Consider the following 18010-nt stretch of genomic DNA (forward strand, 5'->3'; position numbering starts at 1 on the left):
GCGGTTCAGAGGATACAGCCTTCCTGGAGTCCTTGGCAAGGGTGGTTAGAAAGCGCTCCTGAAGAATACTCTGATGTGAGGCTGAGAGACCTCAGTGGATAGCGACAGTATAACCTGGAAGAGTTGTAAGTGGGAGGAATAACTTCTCCAATCCAACCTGAGTATTGTTCTCTTGTTGCACTTCTGTGCCATTCATAGCTTGTCCATAACAAATTCTGTGTTCAAACATAAGGGTGTCCATGAGTGCATGTGGTACCCTACATCGTAGTTTGATTATAAATTTCATAATTGTATAATTGGATCCATCTATACGTTCTGGACACTCAGGTGAACAGAGGGACTGAATTGGTTTGGTGACATCAAGATCACATCTCTGCTTTTTGTGAATAATGTGGTGGTGTTGCCTTCATCAGGTTGCAATCTTTAGCTCTCTCCAAATGTGAAGCAGCAGGAATGATAATTTGCAACCAATCAAAGACCTTGGTTCTCAATTGTAAAAGTATGCAATACCCTCCCTGAGTATGGCACAAAGTACTGCCTTAAGTGAAGAAGTTTAAGTATCTTGGGGTTTTGTTTATGAGTGAGGGAAGAATGGAAATCTCCTCTCCCCTCTCTGCACTTGCTTCCAGTTGCAGCATGCATCAAGTTCAGACCTCAGCTTCTGGCTTACCACAATAACCCAAAAGGCTCCTGCCTCCTACCTTCACTGCTTCATCCGAGCTACAAATCTTTCACTGGCTATGTTCTGCCAGTGAAAGATGCCTGGTGCTTACATCACAACGTGGTGATGACATGACCCTTTACAGGGGTTTTGTTTCATTAACATCACTCAATTGACCATTTACTGACAGCAAACAAAACAAAAACTACCACAGACAGAACCAATACAACCCCGAAAACAAGAGGGGACGAATTGGCAGTAGGGCATGCCCATATCAAAATTTCGTGAAATTTTCTATGTATTATTATTATTGCTGATACCAGGATCAGGAGGGAGCGAGTCTTCAGGGACAACACTGATCTGCTGGTTCAGAATGAAGACTGGATCATCAGCGGCTTTAAGTTACCAATGGGAACCTTCTGGATCTCTGCCCTGAACTGGACCCAGTGACACTCCGGTTCCGACCAACATGATGCTTTCAGCGGCAGCTGCTGACAGGTTGGACATCTCTCAGGCCATATGGGACGACTACTTGAGATGAAAGCCAGATCCTTAAAATAACCCATAACTGTGTCTGAACAGACAGACATTAAAGGTATTGTGACATCATTTTTAACATGCTTTTAACACTATTAAAAGTCTTGGCCAACATCCCTCAAATGTGTCTAAAAGAGTGTAACAAGAAAAACTTCACTCTAGTACTCCTTTCCTGGCTTTTTATTACAGTGTTTTTTTGCCCCGTGCAAAACGCTTCCATTTCCCCCTTTCCTGTCAATCATTGCTCCGCTCCTCCTCCAAACCTCCTCCTCCTCCAGCCATACGCTCACAGCGGCGTCGGAGAGAGCCGGGAGCGACAGGCGAAGCATGCACGGAAAAGCAGCAGTCCACAGCAAACAATCATAAAAATAAAGGCATGCAAGCAGCAGTTCTCCTTATCTTAAGTCCAGTCAGTGGCCGCAGGTCTTCTTAGCAGTTTTCCTCCAGTGATTAGAACAAAAGAGGCTCTAACAGCTCCGTGTTAAGCCTGATTTATGGTTCCGCGTTAAATCGACGCAGGTCCTACGCCGTAGGGTTCAACGTACGGTGCGCGTCGCCGCGTAACCCTGCGCGTAGGCTCTGCGTCGGCGTAACGCGGAACCATAAATCAGCCTTTATGGGTTGCTGGAGAGGAGAGGGGGCAGGAGCTGGGTGGAGGGGGCGGTGATTTAGCGGGCCTTGACGTCACGGCCCGCCACCAAACCAGATGCGCCGTTTTTGCACAGTAATGCGGAAAATCCCAGAAAGCACACAATACACTGAATGTTAAAAGTTCGTTGTTTTTTGGGTGTAATTGATGTCAAGACACCTATGTGTTTTTCATGTCACAATACCTTTAAAACACAATTTGCAGCAAAGAACTGGATCCCTAAAGTTGTCTTTTTAAAATAAAACTAACATTTCACTTAAAGTTTGGGGTTTGAATTGATGTGACCTAGCAAAAGCAAGAGTTTTTATTGAGTATTTAGGCAACTCCAGAGTCCTATATCCTGTCTGCCGCAGGTGCTGCAGGATTCCAGAAAGCGTTTCTCCGGTTCTGGAGCCCAGTCTCTCCTCCTGCTAGGGATGGGTATCGTTAGGATTTTTATGAATCCGATTCCGATTCCAGTTCTGCTTATCGATTCCGGTTCCTAAAGATTCCTTATTTCGTTTCCAAAATAGTAAAAAAATAGAAGGTCAAATGTTTATTTAACAAAATTAACTTTATTTCTTTACCTTTCAGGAAAATGGTAAACAAAAATAAAATCCTGTCTGAGCAGCATTAGTGCTAAAATACTAAACTGCATTGCATTCACTGCAAAACAGCAAACATCAAGAAATAAAGTGCATTCAGTAAATAACAGCTGCTTACAATCATATTAAACATCCCTGAGAAATAAACTGTGAATAAATAAAAATTAAAGTGCATCCCGTGGTGCACATTCTGCACATATATCCTGTCTAAGCAGCAATGAGGGTAAAATGCGTCTTAAATGTATTCAGTGCATATTAGCCATTTGCAACCAAAAAACAAAATCATAAAAAAAAAAACAGCACAACATTCTTGTCCAGCCATCACTGGTTATGGCAACTTTGCTGACATTATTTAATTCAGATATCACATTTGCCTTTTCCACCTTGTACCAGGCAGGATGATTTGCCATTTCATCTCTGGAGGAAGGTGTGTAGTTGGCATTCAGGGCCCTGGTCATCTACCTGCAAAGAAAGATGAACATAACGGTAACTTCTACTATACAAGTTTTCTAGCATAAAATCTTTTATTGTATTCTACAAACTTAAACCTCATGCATTTCCAAACTAAATCACGTTGTTTTGTTGTTAGGAAATCAGTAATACAGTGTGGCAATGGCAGAAATACACAATTGTAAGAGTTGAAAATATTTGAAATGAATGACAATGCCTGTATTGTGTTTATTCTATTTTATAGATTCGTTTTAAAGGGGACCCATTATGAAAAACACGTTTATTCTTGTTTTAACATATATAAAGTGGTCTCCCCTCACCCTGCCAACACAGGAAAGATGAAATCCCATGAATTTCTGCAGGGTCTGTATTCCCCGCCCGGCTGAATCTTCCAGTGTCATGCGACTTCTACGAGCCGTTCAGATTTGTGCATTTTCATTACGTAAGCAAAATGCAAACCACGCCTCGGTCTCCTCCACTGCTGAAACCACGCCCACAACTCTCTCCACCGGCTGGAGCTCCACCATTGTTCAGAAGCGGTGGCTGCTTCCACCGGTTTCCACACCGAGGGACAGTTAAAATTAGGTTTTGCATCGACATTTACCCTCATAAAAGGATTAGTTCCAACAGCACGGACCCGGCAACTGCACACGAGTCAGCAGTAAGTGACGTTATTTTTTTTATGTTATTTATATTTGTCTACAAGTATGATCTTTGCATGGGCTAAGTATTTAGCTTAGCTCCGGAGCACAGGAGGCCCCTCCCCGGACCGGACCGGTGAGGAGCCCCGGTACCGTAATACTGTAAATTATTCTTCTGTTCATGGTTTCAGATCTTCCAAGCAATGCAACTGCAGCTGTTCAACGACACTTTCAGAAGACGCACGGTCCTTCCTTGAGCCAGCAATAGTGCATACATGTTATTTATATACAACTTAGGCTATGTTCTTATTTTTTTAACAATAAAGTTGCCATTTGTGAAAATTCAGTGTTGTGATTTCTTGTAACATATGAAATGATGGGGAATCTGAGCAAAGAACTGTGGTGTGTACCTGTTTAGATTTCAATTAAATCTTCCTGTGTGAAGACGAGGTGACTAAAGGCTGATTTATGGTTCCGCGTTACACCAACGCAGAGCTTACGGCGTAGGGTACGCGTCGATTTAACGCAGAACCGTAAATCAGGCTTAAGATCCGTTTACACCGTGTAACTGAACGCGAGCGTCCGACTATCGCGTCGAGCTGCGTGACATCGGACGCTCTCTGTCCACACTGAAACCGTTAAACTCGCGGCCAGTTAGGACAGTCCAATACAAAAAAAATAAAGCAATGGAATTTATTTTGTCGCAGAAGCTTCTCGCATGGGATAGGCTTTGTGTACGCAGCCGGCTCTTCTGGCCGGAGCGAGGCTTTGTTCCCTCCCCTGCTACACGTCATTCAAGCAGCCAATCAGCGCAGAGCCTCATTATCATAGCCTCCCCGCCCCTCAGAATGAAGCACAGAAAAGAGGTTAGAAGCGGTAAAATTAGAAACATGGCCCACAGGCTGAATTTCTGTTTTATGTAGAAAAAACAAGCTTTAGATTGTTTTTAAGACATTCAAGGCCTGTTTAAAATATACATTAAATGCCATAATAGGTCCCCTTTAATTTAATTCTTAACAAAGTCATTCGTTTGATAGTTGATATGTCATTGACGTTTGCAGAGAAATACACATACACAATACGAAATAGGGTATTTTTGCCACAGGATTTATGATGGAAATAGGCTACGTTAACGTTACAACTTACATTATTTAACTTACCTGAATGACGGAGACTCGACGACTGAGAAAGGATGTAGTCCTTTAACTACAAACTTCGTTACTGCACGGTGACACTCCTCAGTTTTCTCTTTTGTCAGCCTCTTTTTCGCCAACATGAAGGGTGTCTCTTTTCAGGCTCCTGGCAGGGTGCTAACGCTGCTTGTGGCAACATTAGCAATAGCACTGGTTGTGTCGGGTGTTGATGATGACTGCAGTACATCAAACATGGTACAGTCTTTAAGGTCGATGCCATGCACTCGTAAATGCTTCGTCAAATTTGACATGCAACCTGTCTTGCAGCTAATTATCTTGTGACATATGTTGCACTTTCCATTTTCAACGCTTTTCTTTCAAAGTGAAGCCATACTTTCGAGCGTTTCCCACGATCCATCCTGCATAGTTAGCCCAGTTAGCCACAGCTTCTTCCTCTTGTTTTTCCGCTCTTTTTTTTTTCCTCCAGCGTGTTGAAGTCAGCGTGAATGCGTGACGTTGTCACGTATCAGGTTCAAATGTGTCCAAGAACCGATAAGCAGAACCGAAAGTAAATATTTTTTATGGGTACCCGGTACCGGCCGTTTTTTTGATTCGGTTCCTACTTGGAACCGAATTTCTGTACCCAACCCTACCTCCTGCTGCTGCAACACTCAATTTGTAGCAACTTTTTGCTTTTTTTTTTCCCATTGGGACCTCGATAATCACATTGGCACCACTTGTCTTTATAACTTGTCATCTTTATTTTTTTGTGTTGGCAAGGTTTCTGCACAAGGTTTCACTATAAAATCCATACAACACCTCCAGAAAGACTCCCTAGGGGAGGTGTTTTGGGAATGTCCAAACCAGGAGTGAGTCTCATGAACCAGATAAGACACAGTGAAGGGATTATATCTGTCGGCTGGCCTGGGAATGCCACGGTATTCCCAGAGAGGAGCAAGTTAAGATGGCCATGGAGAGGTAAGTCTGGGTCCTTCTGTTCAGGCTGCTGCCAGCGCCAACCAGCAATCGTTAATGGATGGATTTAATTGGATATTAGATCTTATATTTTTTTTATATTGTTTTTTTCCCACCCTGAAACGTCATGCAAAACAGTTAATTCATTTTTCACTTTGTGTGCTTTGTGTACTTCTGACTGCTGCAGTGTGACAATCGTACAGTACCAAAAATCTTTTTTTTCAGACTTACCGCTGCAGGCCTGCTGTCGTTACTGAAGCTGGTACAATTGAGCTCTAGAAAAAACAAAGTCCAACAATCACATTATTTTCATGTCTTACAATCAGAAAGGAGTGACAAAATGAACATAACTAAGTACTGAAGACAAATCCATGAGCGTTATCATGTGATGCACCACAAAGTATCTAAAGGTGGGCTCGTCAGCACAGAAAGTAGAGTAAAGGTGGTGACAAACCACAGTCACACCACAAGACAAACAATGCTACTTTCTGAAGTGACGATATATAACTTTTTTTTCTTCTGTTACAAGATACAGGTTTTGTCTGAAAGTTTGTTATTAAATGTAGTGACAACTGATACTATAATAATGACATCTATGCCCCAAAGTGTATGAAAAGACTGTTAATATATCTGGGACTGAATTTAGGATAAAATCTTGGACATGCACAATTTACAGGATAGTATGTTTAAGTCTACATTTACCTGAGCATGGGGTCCTTTTGTTGCCATAATTGGTATATCCTTGAGGGCACACGCACCAATAACTCCCATTAATGTTCTTACAAGTGCCTTTTTCTCCACAGATGTTCTCCCCGTCAGTTTCAGCTTCCCTGCACTCATTTATATCTGCATAAGGATACAAAACAGGAGCATGAGGGATAACTGAGTTAAAAGATCTGAGCAAAAGCTGTTTGCTATTGCACTGAGAAAGGAAGTACGGTAGTTGATGGGAGGAACTGGATTGATGGTGTAGTATAATGAAGACAAAAGATTTAATTCAGGAAGAATTGATTTGGTGAAATATGACTTTAATTCAATCGTATGTGACCTATTCTCTGCGTAATAACTGACCATGGTCTCAACACAGTCGTGTTTATTATCAAGTCAATCATTTTTTTACACCCTCTTTAGCCTATTTGGGGTTGTGGTGGGTTTGAGACTCAACCAGCTGTCAACAGAATGGATGCAGGATAAACTGGAACAGGTTGCCAATCAACCGCAGGGTCACGCAAAGGTAAAACATACACAAAAAAAATGCACACTGGGCTGTGGGAGGTTTCAGAGTCACACAACCCACACAGACACGGAAAGAACATGCTTTCTGACACAGAAAGTGTGAAGTTTGAATGTTCTCTCCGCTGTAAGGTAGCAGTGCTAACCACAGAGACACGCTGCCTGGTTCATCATGTAAATACAAGTAATACGAGTAATTCCAGGTATTTGTGACACTGTTTGTGTTTTAGAAAATAAAAAACACACACACAGACATTGTCTCTGTTTTCTCTTCCACAATTAGCAATAAAACGCTTCACTGGCTTCAGGGAGTTTGCTGCTGCAGCCTTACTTGGTCTGGTCTGGGAGGCCAGTAGCTTTCAGAGGCATTTTTCTGTATAATAGAGATTAATGGGCCAGATTATTTAAATCTTTCAATTATGAAAGGAAAATCTGTTAAATCTGAGTCTGAATGGCATGCTGTTTAAAATATTTAGAGATCTTCATCATCAACAGCAGAGAAAAGTGTGAATGCTTAAAGTCAGAGAAAAGCAAATTCTAAAATTAGCTTGAATTTGCAGAAACATAGTTTTTTAAAGCGTTAGGAAGAAACTCTTCCTTTTATGAAAAGAGAAGTTGAAATGTGACTCTGCACACGTTGCCAAGGTTACACTGGAGTGTAAGGCTGCGTCCCAATCGACCCCCTCGCCCTCGTTTTCTTCACTTCCCCTAAATTTTGCGCGTTCCCGTGATGGTAGTGGTGTCCCAATTCCTCTTTTCAACTAGGGGGAGGGGGCATAACGAGGGCGAGGGGCTGAGAATAGCCCCTTCAAATCGAGGGTTTTCACATGCTGACTTCGCATGTTATTTCTGTTTTTCTCTGACTCTCAGTAAACCTTAATTTTTACTTCCTATCTGTAAAGTACTGCATGTCTTATGTCTCTTATCAGGAAAGTGTGCTTCTCTCTGTCAGTACGCCAAGAAATGAAAAAAGCAGTTATATTCAACTTAAAAAATAAGAAGTTGGTCCACTAATTACTTTAGCTTCCTCACAACTTTCCTGTCACTTTTCTCAGAACATCACCCCCCTCAACTTGGACTGAAAGAAGAGACCCCAACATAAAACACCTCTCACCTTCACATTCTCTGTTATTTGTCCTGATATATCCGGACAGACAGGTGCAGTCGTACGTTCCAATCATATTTTTGCATGTAGCAACAGAACCGCAGATGTTCTTATCTTCAAAACATTCATTGATATCTGACAGAAGATAAAAAGAAACTTGTGTTATGAGCGACTTTAGAGTCAATAATCACACACGCCCACATGTACATAAGCACTCACCCGTGCACGTCCCATCAGTGTCTGTAAAGTTAACCTTCCCACCAATATTTATGTACCCACGATGACACTGACAGTAGTAGCTGCCATTCGTGTTGAAGCAGTCTGTGTTGATTCCACAGATACCAGGGGTCTCGTCACACTCATTATCAACTGTGCACACATACATGATTCAATGCAAACAGCCATAGATATAAATAAATAATACAACAATATATTGACTGTTGATTAATCTGCTCTTTGCACTTTGAAGCTCTGCTGTCAGCACACGTGTCTGAATACTGTCATTCAAACATGGATGGATGGATGGATGGATGGATGGATGGATGGATGGATGGATGGATGGATGGATGGATGGATGGATGGATGGATGGATGGATGGATGGATGGATGGATGGATGGATGGGTGGGTGGATGGATGGATGGATGGATGGATGGATTAAATGAAGGGTAATGTCATCAGTAAGTCTACTTTTCTTTGTAGATTCCAGTAACCAGCGCACCATGATGACAAATAACATAATTTGTGTCTGAAAGTTATCAAAATTGGCAGGCAGAAACCAGAAAGTGTAGAAAGAAAGTGAAAGTGATTAATAATGGGAGATTTAAATAATAATAATAATAATGAGATTTACCAACACATTTGCCTTTGTAAGTACGTTGGCCAGGTTCACATGGAGAGGCAGAGACATATATCCACAGTAAACACATAAACCCTGTGGAGAGAAAGACAAAGACCAATTACTTTGATCTGTAATAAATTCTTCTAAATATTACAAAGACAAAGCCACAATAAGGCGGAGCAAAATTTGCAGAAATTCACCCATTTATAATCTAACAGGGAAAAGAGCAACTTTCTTGTACATGATATGACTGAACAAGGTACGTGATTATTGATTTGTGATTTTGGACAGAGATCAAACGTCATTTGGAAAGTCCAAAGAGTGGTTGTATAATTGATTTATACGCACATTTATTCATAACTAATATGGTATATAAAGTGATGAAGAATTCCAGCCCCTGCAGGGACACGTATCCCCCTCAGTACATTGATATGCAATTTATGTTGCTAAGGACCCCTGCCGGTACGACACCTTGCCGACAGCGCATTGTCTCATTCAGTGTCCCTGGACATTGTCATTCCAGCCCTGCGTCTTGCATCCCTGCTGGGACAGGCACCGCTGAGGACCCCTACCGGTGCGACGCCTTGCCGGCAGCGCATTGTCTCATTCAGTATCCCAGGACATTGTCATTCCAGTCCCTGCGTCTTGCATCCCTGCTGGGACAGGCACCAGGGAGTGTATCGGACTTCCAGCCCCCGCAGAAACAAGACCACATATGGATTTCCTGACGAAAGGCCACGCCTCTGACTGTCACACTGACTTGTTTAATTCTGTTGTTTGTTCTTGTATAAAAAGCTTGTTGCAAAACCACTCGATGTCAGCCCACCGACCGAGACACTACGTCTGTGTTGGTCCGCTGAACGCTGGCTGAATAAAATCTCTAATCCCACAGCGGACGTCTGAACTGGTTTTTGATAAATTCCTCAACAATTTGGTGCTTGTGACCCGGATGACAATAAACCTTCGACGGAAACTCCTTTTCCAGACCAACGGCACAACCAGCGACGCTATCTAAATTTTCAAAGGTAAGGGATCCATTTGCAAAATCCCAAATTATTGTTGCTGGGCTGTTGTCGAAAGTCTGTGAACTGGAGTGCCAGAGAAAGTTGACGTTATCCTGAAATTTAGGTAAGTCCGCTGTGTGGTTGTGAGGGTTATTTTTATTATTTTGTGTTATTGGGAACGTTATTGTAGAGATGTTTTTAGGAATGCTGGCTATTTCATAACACTTGAATTTGATTGTGTTCTGAGAATGCTTTGCTTCTCCTGCCTTAGAATTTGACTTGCTCTTCTAAAAAAAGGTTTAATATCTCGGGTAACATTAAGAGAGAGAAATGGCCAGAGTGCCATGGTTGGTACCAAAAGTATAGTCCAGTGGGACTTTTGGAAAAGTCCGGTGGGACTTATTGCATATGCAGGACTTGAGGTCCGTAAGTGTTAGAACACTGATATATTTGTGAGAAATAGACATATACTGTATGTAGAGGAACTGTTTTTTATTTTATAATTGGGGATGACAAATGAGGTATATTTCATTTCTGCAAGAATCGACTCGCTCTTCTTTGCATCAACAGGAATGATTTGTATGCTCAAGTAGACTGATAGTTGGAAAGTTTTTGGGAAGTTTTTCAGTTCTTTAAATACATGTATGGTAATCACGGTACCGATAGTTTTATTTGTTAGTTTTGTTTGTTACTTAGTTAGTATTAAATATTGTTAAAATAACTAAAAAGCACTTCAAACTCCCTCAGATTTTTGGAGGGATGAAAGTAGACGCCGTAATGCAGAATCCCAAATAGCTTCGCTTACTGATCAAAATAAAAAAGCTGATGGCTCTACTAGAAGGATTTAAAAACACAACGCAGACAAAAATGAAATTAGAGAACCAGTTAAATGATAAAATCAAAACCTTTATCCGGTGAAACTGATTAAAGAATCAAATGACGATGACAATTCTGATGACGACTGGATTTTACAAAAATCCAAGATCTGTTGCCTACAAAATTTGGAGCCAAATAATAGTAAGAGATTTTAAATAAATAAACAAAAATGGCTAGAGGAAACAGCTGTTAAACTAACTTTGCCACATGATTTGAAAAGTAAAGTACTTGATGCTTGAAGAATTCTCTTTAATCCCACAGCTGTTGCCAAAATCACACCAGAGCAAGCTCAGACTTTTATAATATGTATCGCCTTAACAGTTCAAAGGGAAGTAGATGATAATCCCAGGGAACTTTATGCTAAAATAATGTTGACAGCAAAAGAGAATTGTGGTCTGTCACGAGATCAGATTGATGGATTTCCTCCAGGGTACATGCAAAATATATATTTGCTAATTGCCCTCAACAAAGGGTAGGGCTGGATAACGCAAAAAAAAAAAAAAGAATCTGAAATGTATGAAAATACTAATGTCTTTTTCAAAAGTGTTTCCTACACAGGTTGAGCGCTGATAGGAGGCGCAGAGGAACCAGCCAATGATCGGCTCCCATTGTGGTGAGCCAAATCAGAGCATCCCAATTTACATAATCTTATCCTGCCTATGGTAACTTCATCATGTAAGTGCATGGAAATCTGTCTGTGAGCCAACTATAACGTCTCTGAATGCATGTATAACTAATCTCTGACTAGAGGTGTCAAGTAACGAAGTACAAATACCTCATTACTTTACTTAAGTAGAAATTTTGGTTGTGTATGCTTCACTGGAGTAATTATTTTTCAGACGGTTTTTACTTTTACTCCTTACATTTTCACGCAATTATCTTTACTTATCTTTACTTTTTACTAAAACAGCCTTACTCTATTTCATTTCGGCCTTTAAAAAACTATCCAGTTAAATTGTGCCATCCGGATGGAGTGAATTTGGTTGTGGTTGGATGAGAAGTATAAACATAATTGGTTTGTAGGTGTCTGCTCTCTGAAACACATGTTAATGCTCAATAATGCACATATAAGGTTCTTTAATATATTTGCATTATACTAAGAGGCATTCATTTTCAATGGCTTTTAGCCTTAATGGTTTTTCCCCGCTTATATTACTTTTACTTTTATACTTTAAGTAGTTTTGAAACCAGTACTTTATACTTTTACTTGAGAAAAGATTTTGAGATGACACTTCAACTTCTACAGGAGTATTTTTGAACTCTAATATCTATACTTCTACCTGAGTAATGAATGTGAATACTTTTGACACCTCTGTCTTTAACACTCGTCCTGACCTTTCCTGATTTCTTCACTGACGGCTCTACTTATAGAAATGGAATACCATACGCAGGTTATACAATTTGTGATAATTCTTAATTGTTGAAAGCGCCACCTTGCCCTCCTCCAGCTCCACCCAAGTAGATGAAACTATATATACTGATCAAAAGGTAAAACTGTTACAATCTATACAGATTCCAGATATGCTTTTGGTTGTGTACACGATTTTATATATTGTGGGCGAACCGAGGATTTATCTCATCCTCGGAGACACCCGTTAAATGTGGTTAATTGATTGGTGAACTGTTACAAGCCTGTCAACTGCCTTCATCTATTGCTTTGTTAAATGTGAAGCCCACACCCAGTCCAACCCTGTTTTCACTAGGCAATGCTTCAGCTGACCATGCAGCAAAAGAAACTGCCAAATTTGGCTTACCTGTCTATGTAAAACTTTGCCCTTCTATACCCGCTAACGACCTGGTTTCTCCTAATGATGTAGCCCTCCTACAAGAGACTACTGAGGTGAAGAAAAACGGATTGTAGCATTCCCGTGGTTGTAAAAATGTAAATAATTGTGGGTCAGCAACGACGGCCGCGTTATGAAACCCACATCCTTGTACCCGTGAATAGCATGCATGTCGCATAGCTGATCACAGTTAGCAATCACAGATGAGCAAAAGGGGGAATGTGTCAGATAGTGTTGAAAGACTGATAAGCTCCAAGATTTGCATCCTATAAAAATATTGCAAACATTATCAACACTTCCCCCCACCGTGACTTTTTTTTGAAGCTCTGCAAATAGACATTATGTGAGGGATATGAAATTGTTCTTGTATGAAAATGTTCTTGTATGAAAATGTTTTTGTATGTGCAGAGAATTTTAAACTGAACTTAAATGGACAATGTTGACACCTGTTAACACCCATTAGGAAGCACAAAACTCACGCCTCATGAAAGGATTATGGGTAGACCTATGACCATACCAAGCAATTCAGTTCTGTATATATGAAGAAGATGGACTTCCATGCCATGGATGAATCCATGATATCATTCTGTTCTACTCTAAACTTCTGCTGTTCAGTCAATCCACAAAAAAGTAAAAGCTGTCCAGTCTCTTCCTAGTGGCAAACCATGCCACAACCCGGAGACTGGGTTTGTGTCGGAGAGGGCCTCGCTGGTCCAGGGCTCAGCACGTCCTGCACCACCGACACTCAAGGGTGGGGGGCGCTGGCCTGGTTCCACGCGTCCCAATGCGGGAGCACAGCTCCTCGACCATGCACCGGAGACCAGCCCATTCCTTCTTCTTTCTGTGGCGCCTCGTCGGAGCCATTGAGGGGAGCAACGCGGGCAGGGAAAGCCCAGGAGTAGCTGAGCTCCAACACCCAGGACCTCCACGACTGGTGGAGGAGCGGAGGAGCGGAGAAGCAGAGGAGCAGCGCAGGCCCCGCAGACCCCCACAAGCGAGACAATTATGGTGTAGCATCGAGATGTGACTCCACATACTCTCCTTCTGAAGAACCGCTTGTTAAGCCTAAAACAAGCCAAAATCCACTGCCCGATTCCATTAAGGATTATAACTACCTTGCTACAATGGTTAATCGCTGTTCCATATGTACCACCGAAAGTTTGCATTGTTAGAAGAGAATTGTACACACACACACACAAACACCATGGACAAGATTTTTTGGTGCCCTCGTTCCAAATTACGGAGTCATGGCAGCTTTGGACCAAATTAGGGATCTATCCCATGCAGTCGAAGATTTAGCGAACACCACAGCAAAGGGCATGTCTATGCTCTCACAAGAGATGACTGCTGTGAGGATGATGGCCTTACAAAATCGTGCTGCATTGGACTATTTGTTAGCTTCTCAAGGGGGAACTTGTGCTGTGATTAAAACTGAATGTTGTACATTTATACCTGACCACAATGCCACCATCCAAGAAATAACAGATCACTTGAAAGACATTGCTAAAACGTTACATACACCTGTCACGACTAGTTTGTTTGATTGGTTTAGAGAACAGTTAGGACGTGTCCTGGTTACTTGATATTTGAATTTGTTTTATTGGGGCTTGTACTCCTAATTGTTATTTGGCTTCTGATTACATGTCTACGGTTCACTTGCAAAACATGTATGGCTCCAACTACTACTAAAATGATGTACTCAACTGTAACTCCACCTCTACCATCAGTGGAGGAGGAAAATTCAGACTTTCTGTTCAAAATTGGGATTGACTGTACTTAAGTGAAAAAAAAAAGAAAAAAAAATTGTGAATTGATGAAGAATTCCAGCCCCTGCAGGGACACGTATCCCCCTCAGTACATAGATATGCAATTTATGTTGCTAAGGACCCCTGCCGGTACGACACCTTGCCGACAGCGCATTGTCTCATTCAGTGTCCCTGGACATTGTCAATCCAGTCCCTGCGTCTTGCATCCCTGCTGGGACAGGCACCGCTGAGGACCCCTACCGGTGCGACGCCTTGCCGGCAGCGCATTGTCTCATTCAGTGTCCCAGGACATTGTCATTCCAGTCCCTGCGTCTTGCATCCCTGCTGGGACAGGCACCAGGGAGTGTATCGGACTTCCAGCGCCCGCAGAAACAAGACCACATATGGATTTCCTGACGAAAGGCCACGCCTCTGACTGTCACACTGACTTGTTTAATTCTGTTGTTTGTTCTTGTATAAAAAGCTTGTTGCAAAACCACTCGATGTCAGCCCACCGACCGAGACACTATGTCTGTGTTGGTCCGCTGAACGCCGGCTGAATAAAATCTCTAATCCCACAGCGGACTTCTGAACTGGTTTTTGATAAATTCCTCAACAAAAGTAATAGCCTTGCAATTTACTCTAATGACATAGTGAGCCAGAAAAGGTTTTAAGAGCCATATTTAAATAGTACAATAATTTTGAAAGGGTTCATGTTGTTCTTTTTTCAGTCTTATTCAATTAAATTTCATTTATATAGCAACTATTACAACAGAAGTTGTCTCAGGCGCTTTCCAGAGACCCAGAACATGACCCCCGAGCAATTATTACATAAACGATACCAGTTAAAAACTCCCTTAGTGGGAGAAAAACCTTAAACTAAACAGTGGCAAGGAAAAACTCCCCTTTTGGAGTAAAGAAACCTTGAATAGGACCTGGCTCAGGACCTGCCAGAGGCCAGTTGGGCAGAGCAGAAAAAGAGAAACCAGACAGAAAGAATGATTGTTGTAAATATGAATAGGTTCCAGTGTATCTACCAAGTGAAATCAATCTCATGTACACATGAAAAAACGGCATAAATAAAAAATGGTCTGCATTTATATTGCACTTTTCTAGTCTTAGTTATGACTCAAATCACTTTTACGCTACAGACCACATTCACTCACCTCACTCACCTCACACTTTTGGCAGTTGGCTTTTTCAATCTTACACACAATAAGATGCTGTCTAAACTGTCTAATGAATTCTGTTCATACTTAGATTATTCAGTATACAACAAACACTTTTAATGAGACTGATGTTGCTTTCATGTAATGAAAAGTGTTTGTCATCACATCTAAATGTGATGGGGCATGTGGTCCATTAGAGCAATGAAGCTTTAAAGGTGTGAGCCTTTAAGTCGAAAGTGGGCCTCTCCTGTAACCATGGACTAATGATTACTGAGGACTTTGGATCAGAGCATTTTAATTTGTCTTTTTATTGAAAAACTGAGTAGTCAGTTAAAATAAGTTATAAAAAAAACTGAATAAAAGTTGTCTGGAATTCCACAGCAAAAAAATATTATTTCCGACATCTCAATGACATATGAAGATGGTGAGTTGCTCGCAGCTACTTTGGTATGGCTTACATTTCAAAATGTTATATTAGTTAAATGAAGTTCATATTATCTATATTTACTATAGCTTGTTTGGTTTCTTCTGTTATCGGACACACGGTTTGTCATGACATACCTGAGAAATGACTGGTGCTTCATGGCAAGCTGTGTGTCTGGTTACAATAAATTAGAGAAGCTAAAATGATTTGTTTACTGCATGAGCTGTTGCAATTTCTTTCTTTTTTTGCACTTTAAATGGATATTGAAAGGCATATTTGAGTTATTTATTTCTTAGTTATTTATTTCATACAAATAAGTTTGGATATTTTTTACGCCCAAAAAAGAAATGTTTTGTTGGACAACAGAACAAGTTTTTGCCTTTAAATATGTTTAAAAGTATGAAAACATTACAGTTTTCAGTTATACCGAATAAATTGTCTATATTTCATTATTTTATATACTGTCTTGGGGTTACATTTGCATAAAATGCTAAAAAACTAAATTCTCAAAAATTTTAAACCTAAAAACACAGAAAATTGAAAAAATAAAAAAACGGAATTTGGGGAAAAAACAAAACTGATTTCATAGGGCCCTACCTCTGTTTGCTACCCTGGATCTATTTGATAATTGTGCCCCACACGATGTTTCTGAAAGCAATTATATCAGCATACTGGAAGGGCGATTGGTCCTTACAGCATCATTAGCTGCCAATACTTGCTGTTGAATCTCAATATAATACTAGTATTAATATTTTGCATAACTACAGTCATATAATTCATGAAACAGCTCTAAAAACAACCTAAATCGATATCGGAATCAAATCGGATCGGATCGAATCAAATCGTGATAAACCGAATCGGAATCGAATCCATTAATGACATTTGAATCGATCCCCAGCCCTAATTAAAGGTTTACATTTTGTGGCACTTATTTGAAAGTAGGTGGAAAGTAAGTGGGTATAGAGAGAGCGAGAAGACCATAGACATACGAACGTAGACGCCTCATTGAGCGGGTTGGCCCGTGGCTGTGATACACTACATCACCGCATCCGGCATATTGAATGTGGTAAATTTACCAGTAAACTAATACATTAAAATGGACAGAACTTCATAAAGTGTTTTACAAAAAAGGTTTTAAGCTACAGTAATTTCCATCATTGATCCATTCACACACAAACACTAATATATTTGGAAATCAAACAAGCTCCAAAGGCAACATTTCTATTAATTATTTTATGAAATATAATTATCATTTTTGTTTTGCCCCTCCTTTTTTCTTCTCTTTGAGTCTTCTTTCTCTTTCCTTCTATATTCTTCTTCTTCTCTCATACCATGTAATTCCTGTATATAATCTAACTAACTCCATTGAGTATAAAAACCTTTTAAACTTTATTAATTGATCCAGTGTATGTCTATATTTACTTACCTCTTACATATATCTCATTGATTTATTATCACTATCATTAATTGATTGTTAATTATTATTAGTTTCTTTACACACTGATAATGTCAGTGTTAATTTATTCACACGCGGTCATTAATATTCATTCATTAAATCAGTATTCTTCATCTCACTAATGTAAGGTATGTACCATTGCTGTGGATCTCAACATTTCTAACGTTTTAATGCATTATAATTATTTGGAGGTTTTCTGAATAAAGAACACAGATATATTTAAATAATACAACTGATTCTGATAAATCGTTTTTATATTGACATTGATGAACATTTACAATGTGAACATATGAACACACAGATATCTAAACAGCTTTACAACTGCAATCTATGTTTTCAGGGTTAAAAACCTTTGAAAAGAACAGCGTTGCAGGGCTTTTGGGGTGCAAAATGACGAACCTTTATATGAAGCATAAGAACATTTCTAACACCTTTAGACACCCACAAAGGTACACAGGCAGGTGCACACAGATTACAAACCATGGTCTTATTGATCAACTTACCAAGAGTAAGTATTTCCATCTTGAATCCCATAGACAAACAGATCTAACCCAGAGAGGTAAAAATAAAAGCACTGCTACATTGATAAAAAGATTAGGTCCTCTCACAAAAATTCTAAGATTTAAGGGGTTTATTTGTTGTCCAATATCCTTAAAAATAAACACAATTTTGGAAGGAAAGAACAAAAAGTGTCCTTTTAGTGAAAGATATATTTCTATTTGGCACTAAAAAGAAAAATGAACGC

General features: G+C 40.2%; 1 protein-coding gene across 1 annotated transcript in view; it reads right to left on the reverse strand.

Moving 5' to 3' along the window:
- The window catches only part of LOC133423312 (adhesion G protein-coupled receptor E1-like), a 29999-nt gene extending 12203 nt beyond the window's left edge, over window positions 1–17796 (reverse strand). Inside the window, exons 1-6 of the mRNA XM_061713829.1 lie at window positions 17769–17796; window positions 8820–8900; window positions 8188–8337; window positions 7978–8103; window positions 6333–6476; window positions 5862–5905 (exon numbers count right to left, since the gene is read on the reverse strand). Of these exons, the coding sequence (XP_061569813.1) occupies window positions 5862–5905; window positions 6333–6476; window positions 7978–8103; window positions 8188–8337; window positions 8820–8900; window positions 17769–17787 (564 nt within the window). The 5' untranslated portion in view covers window positions 17788–17796. The remainder of the gene's footprint in view (window positions 1–5861; window positions 5906–6332; window positions 6477–7977; window positions 8104–8187; window positions 8338–8819; window positions 8901–17768) is intronic.
- Between the last annotated feature and the right edge of the window lie 214 nt (window positions 17797–18010).

This window comes from Cololabis saira, chromosome 1, assembly GCF_033807715.1.
Source record: "Cololabis saira isolate AMF1-May2022 chromosome 1, fColSai1.1, whole genome shotgun sequence".
Taxonomy (NCBI): domain Eukaryota; kingdom Metazoa; phylum Chordata; class Actinopteri; order Beloniformes; family Belonidae; genus Cololabis; species Cololabis saira.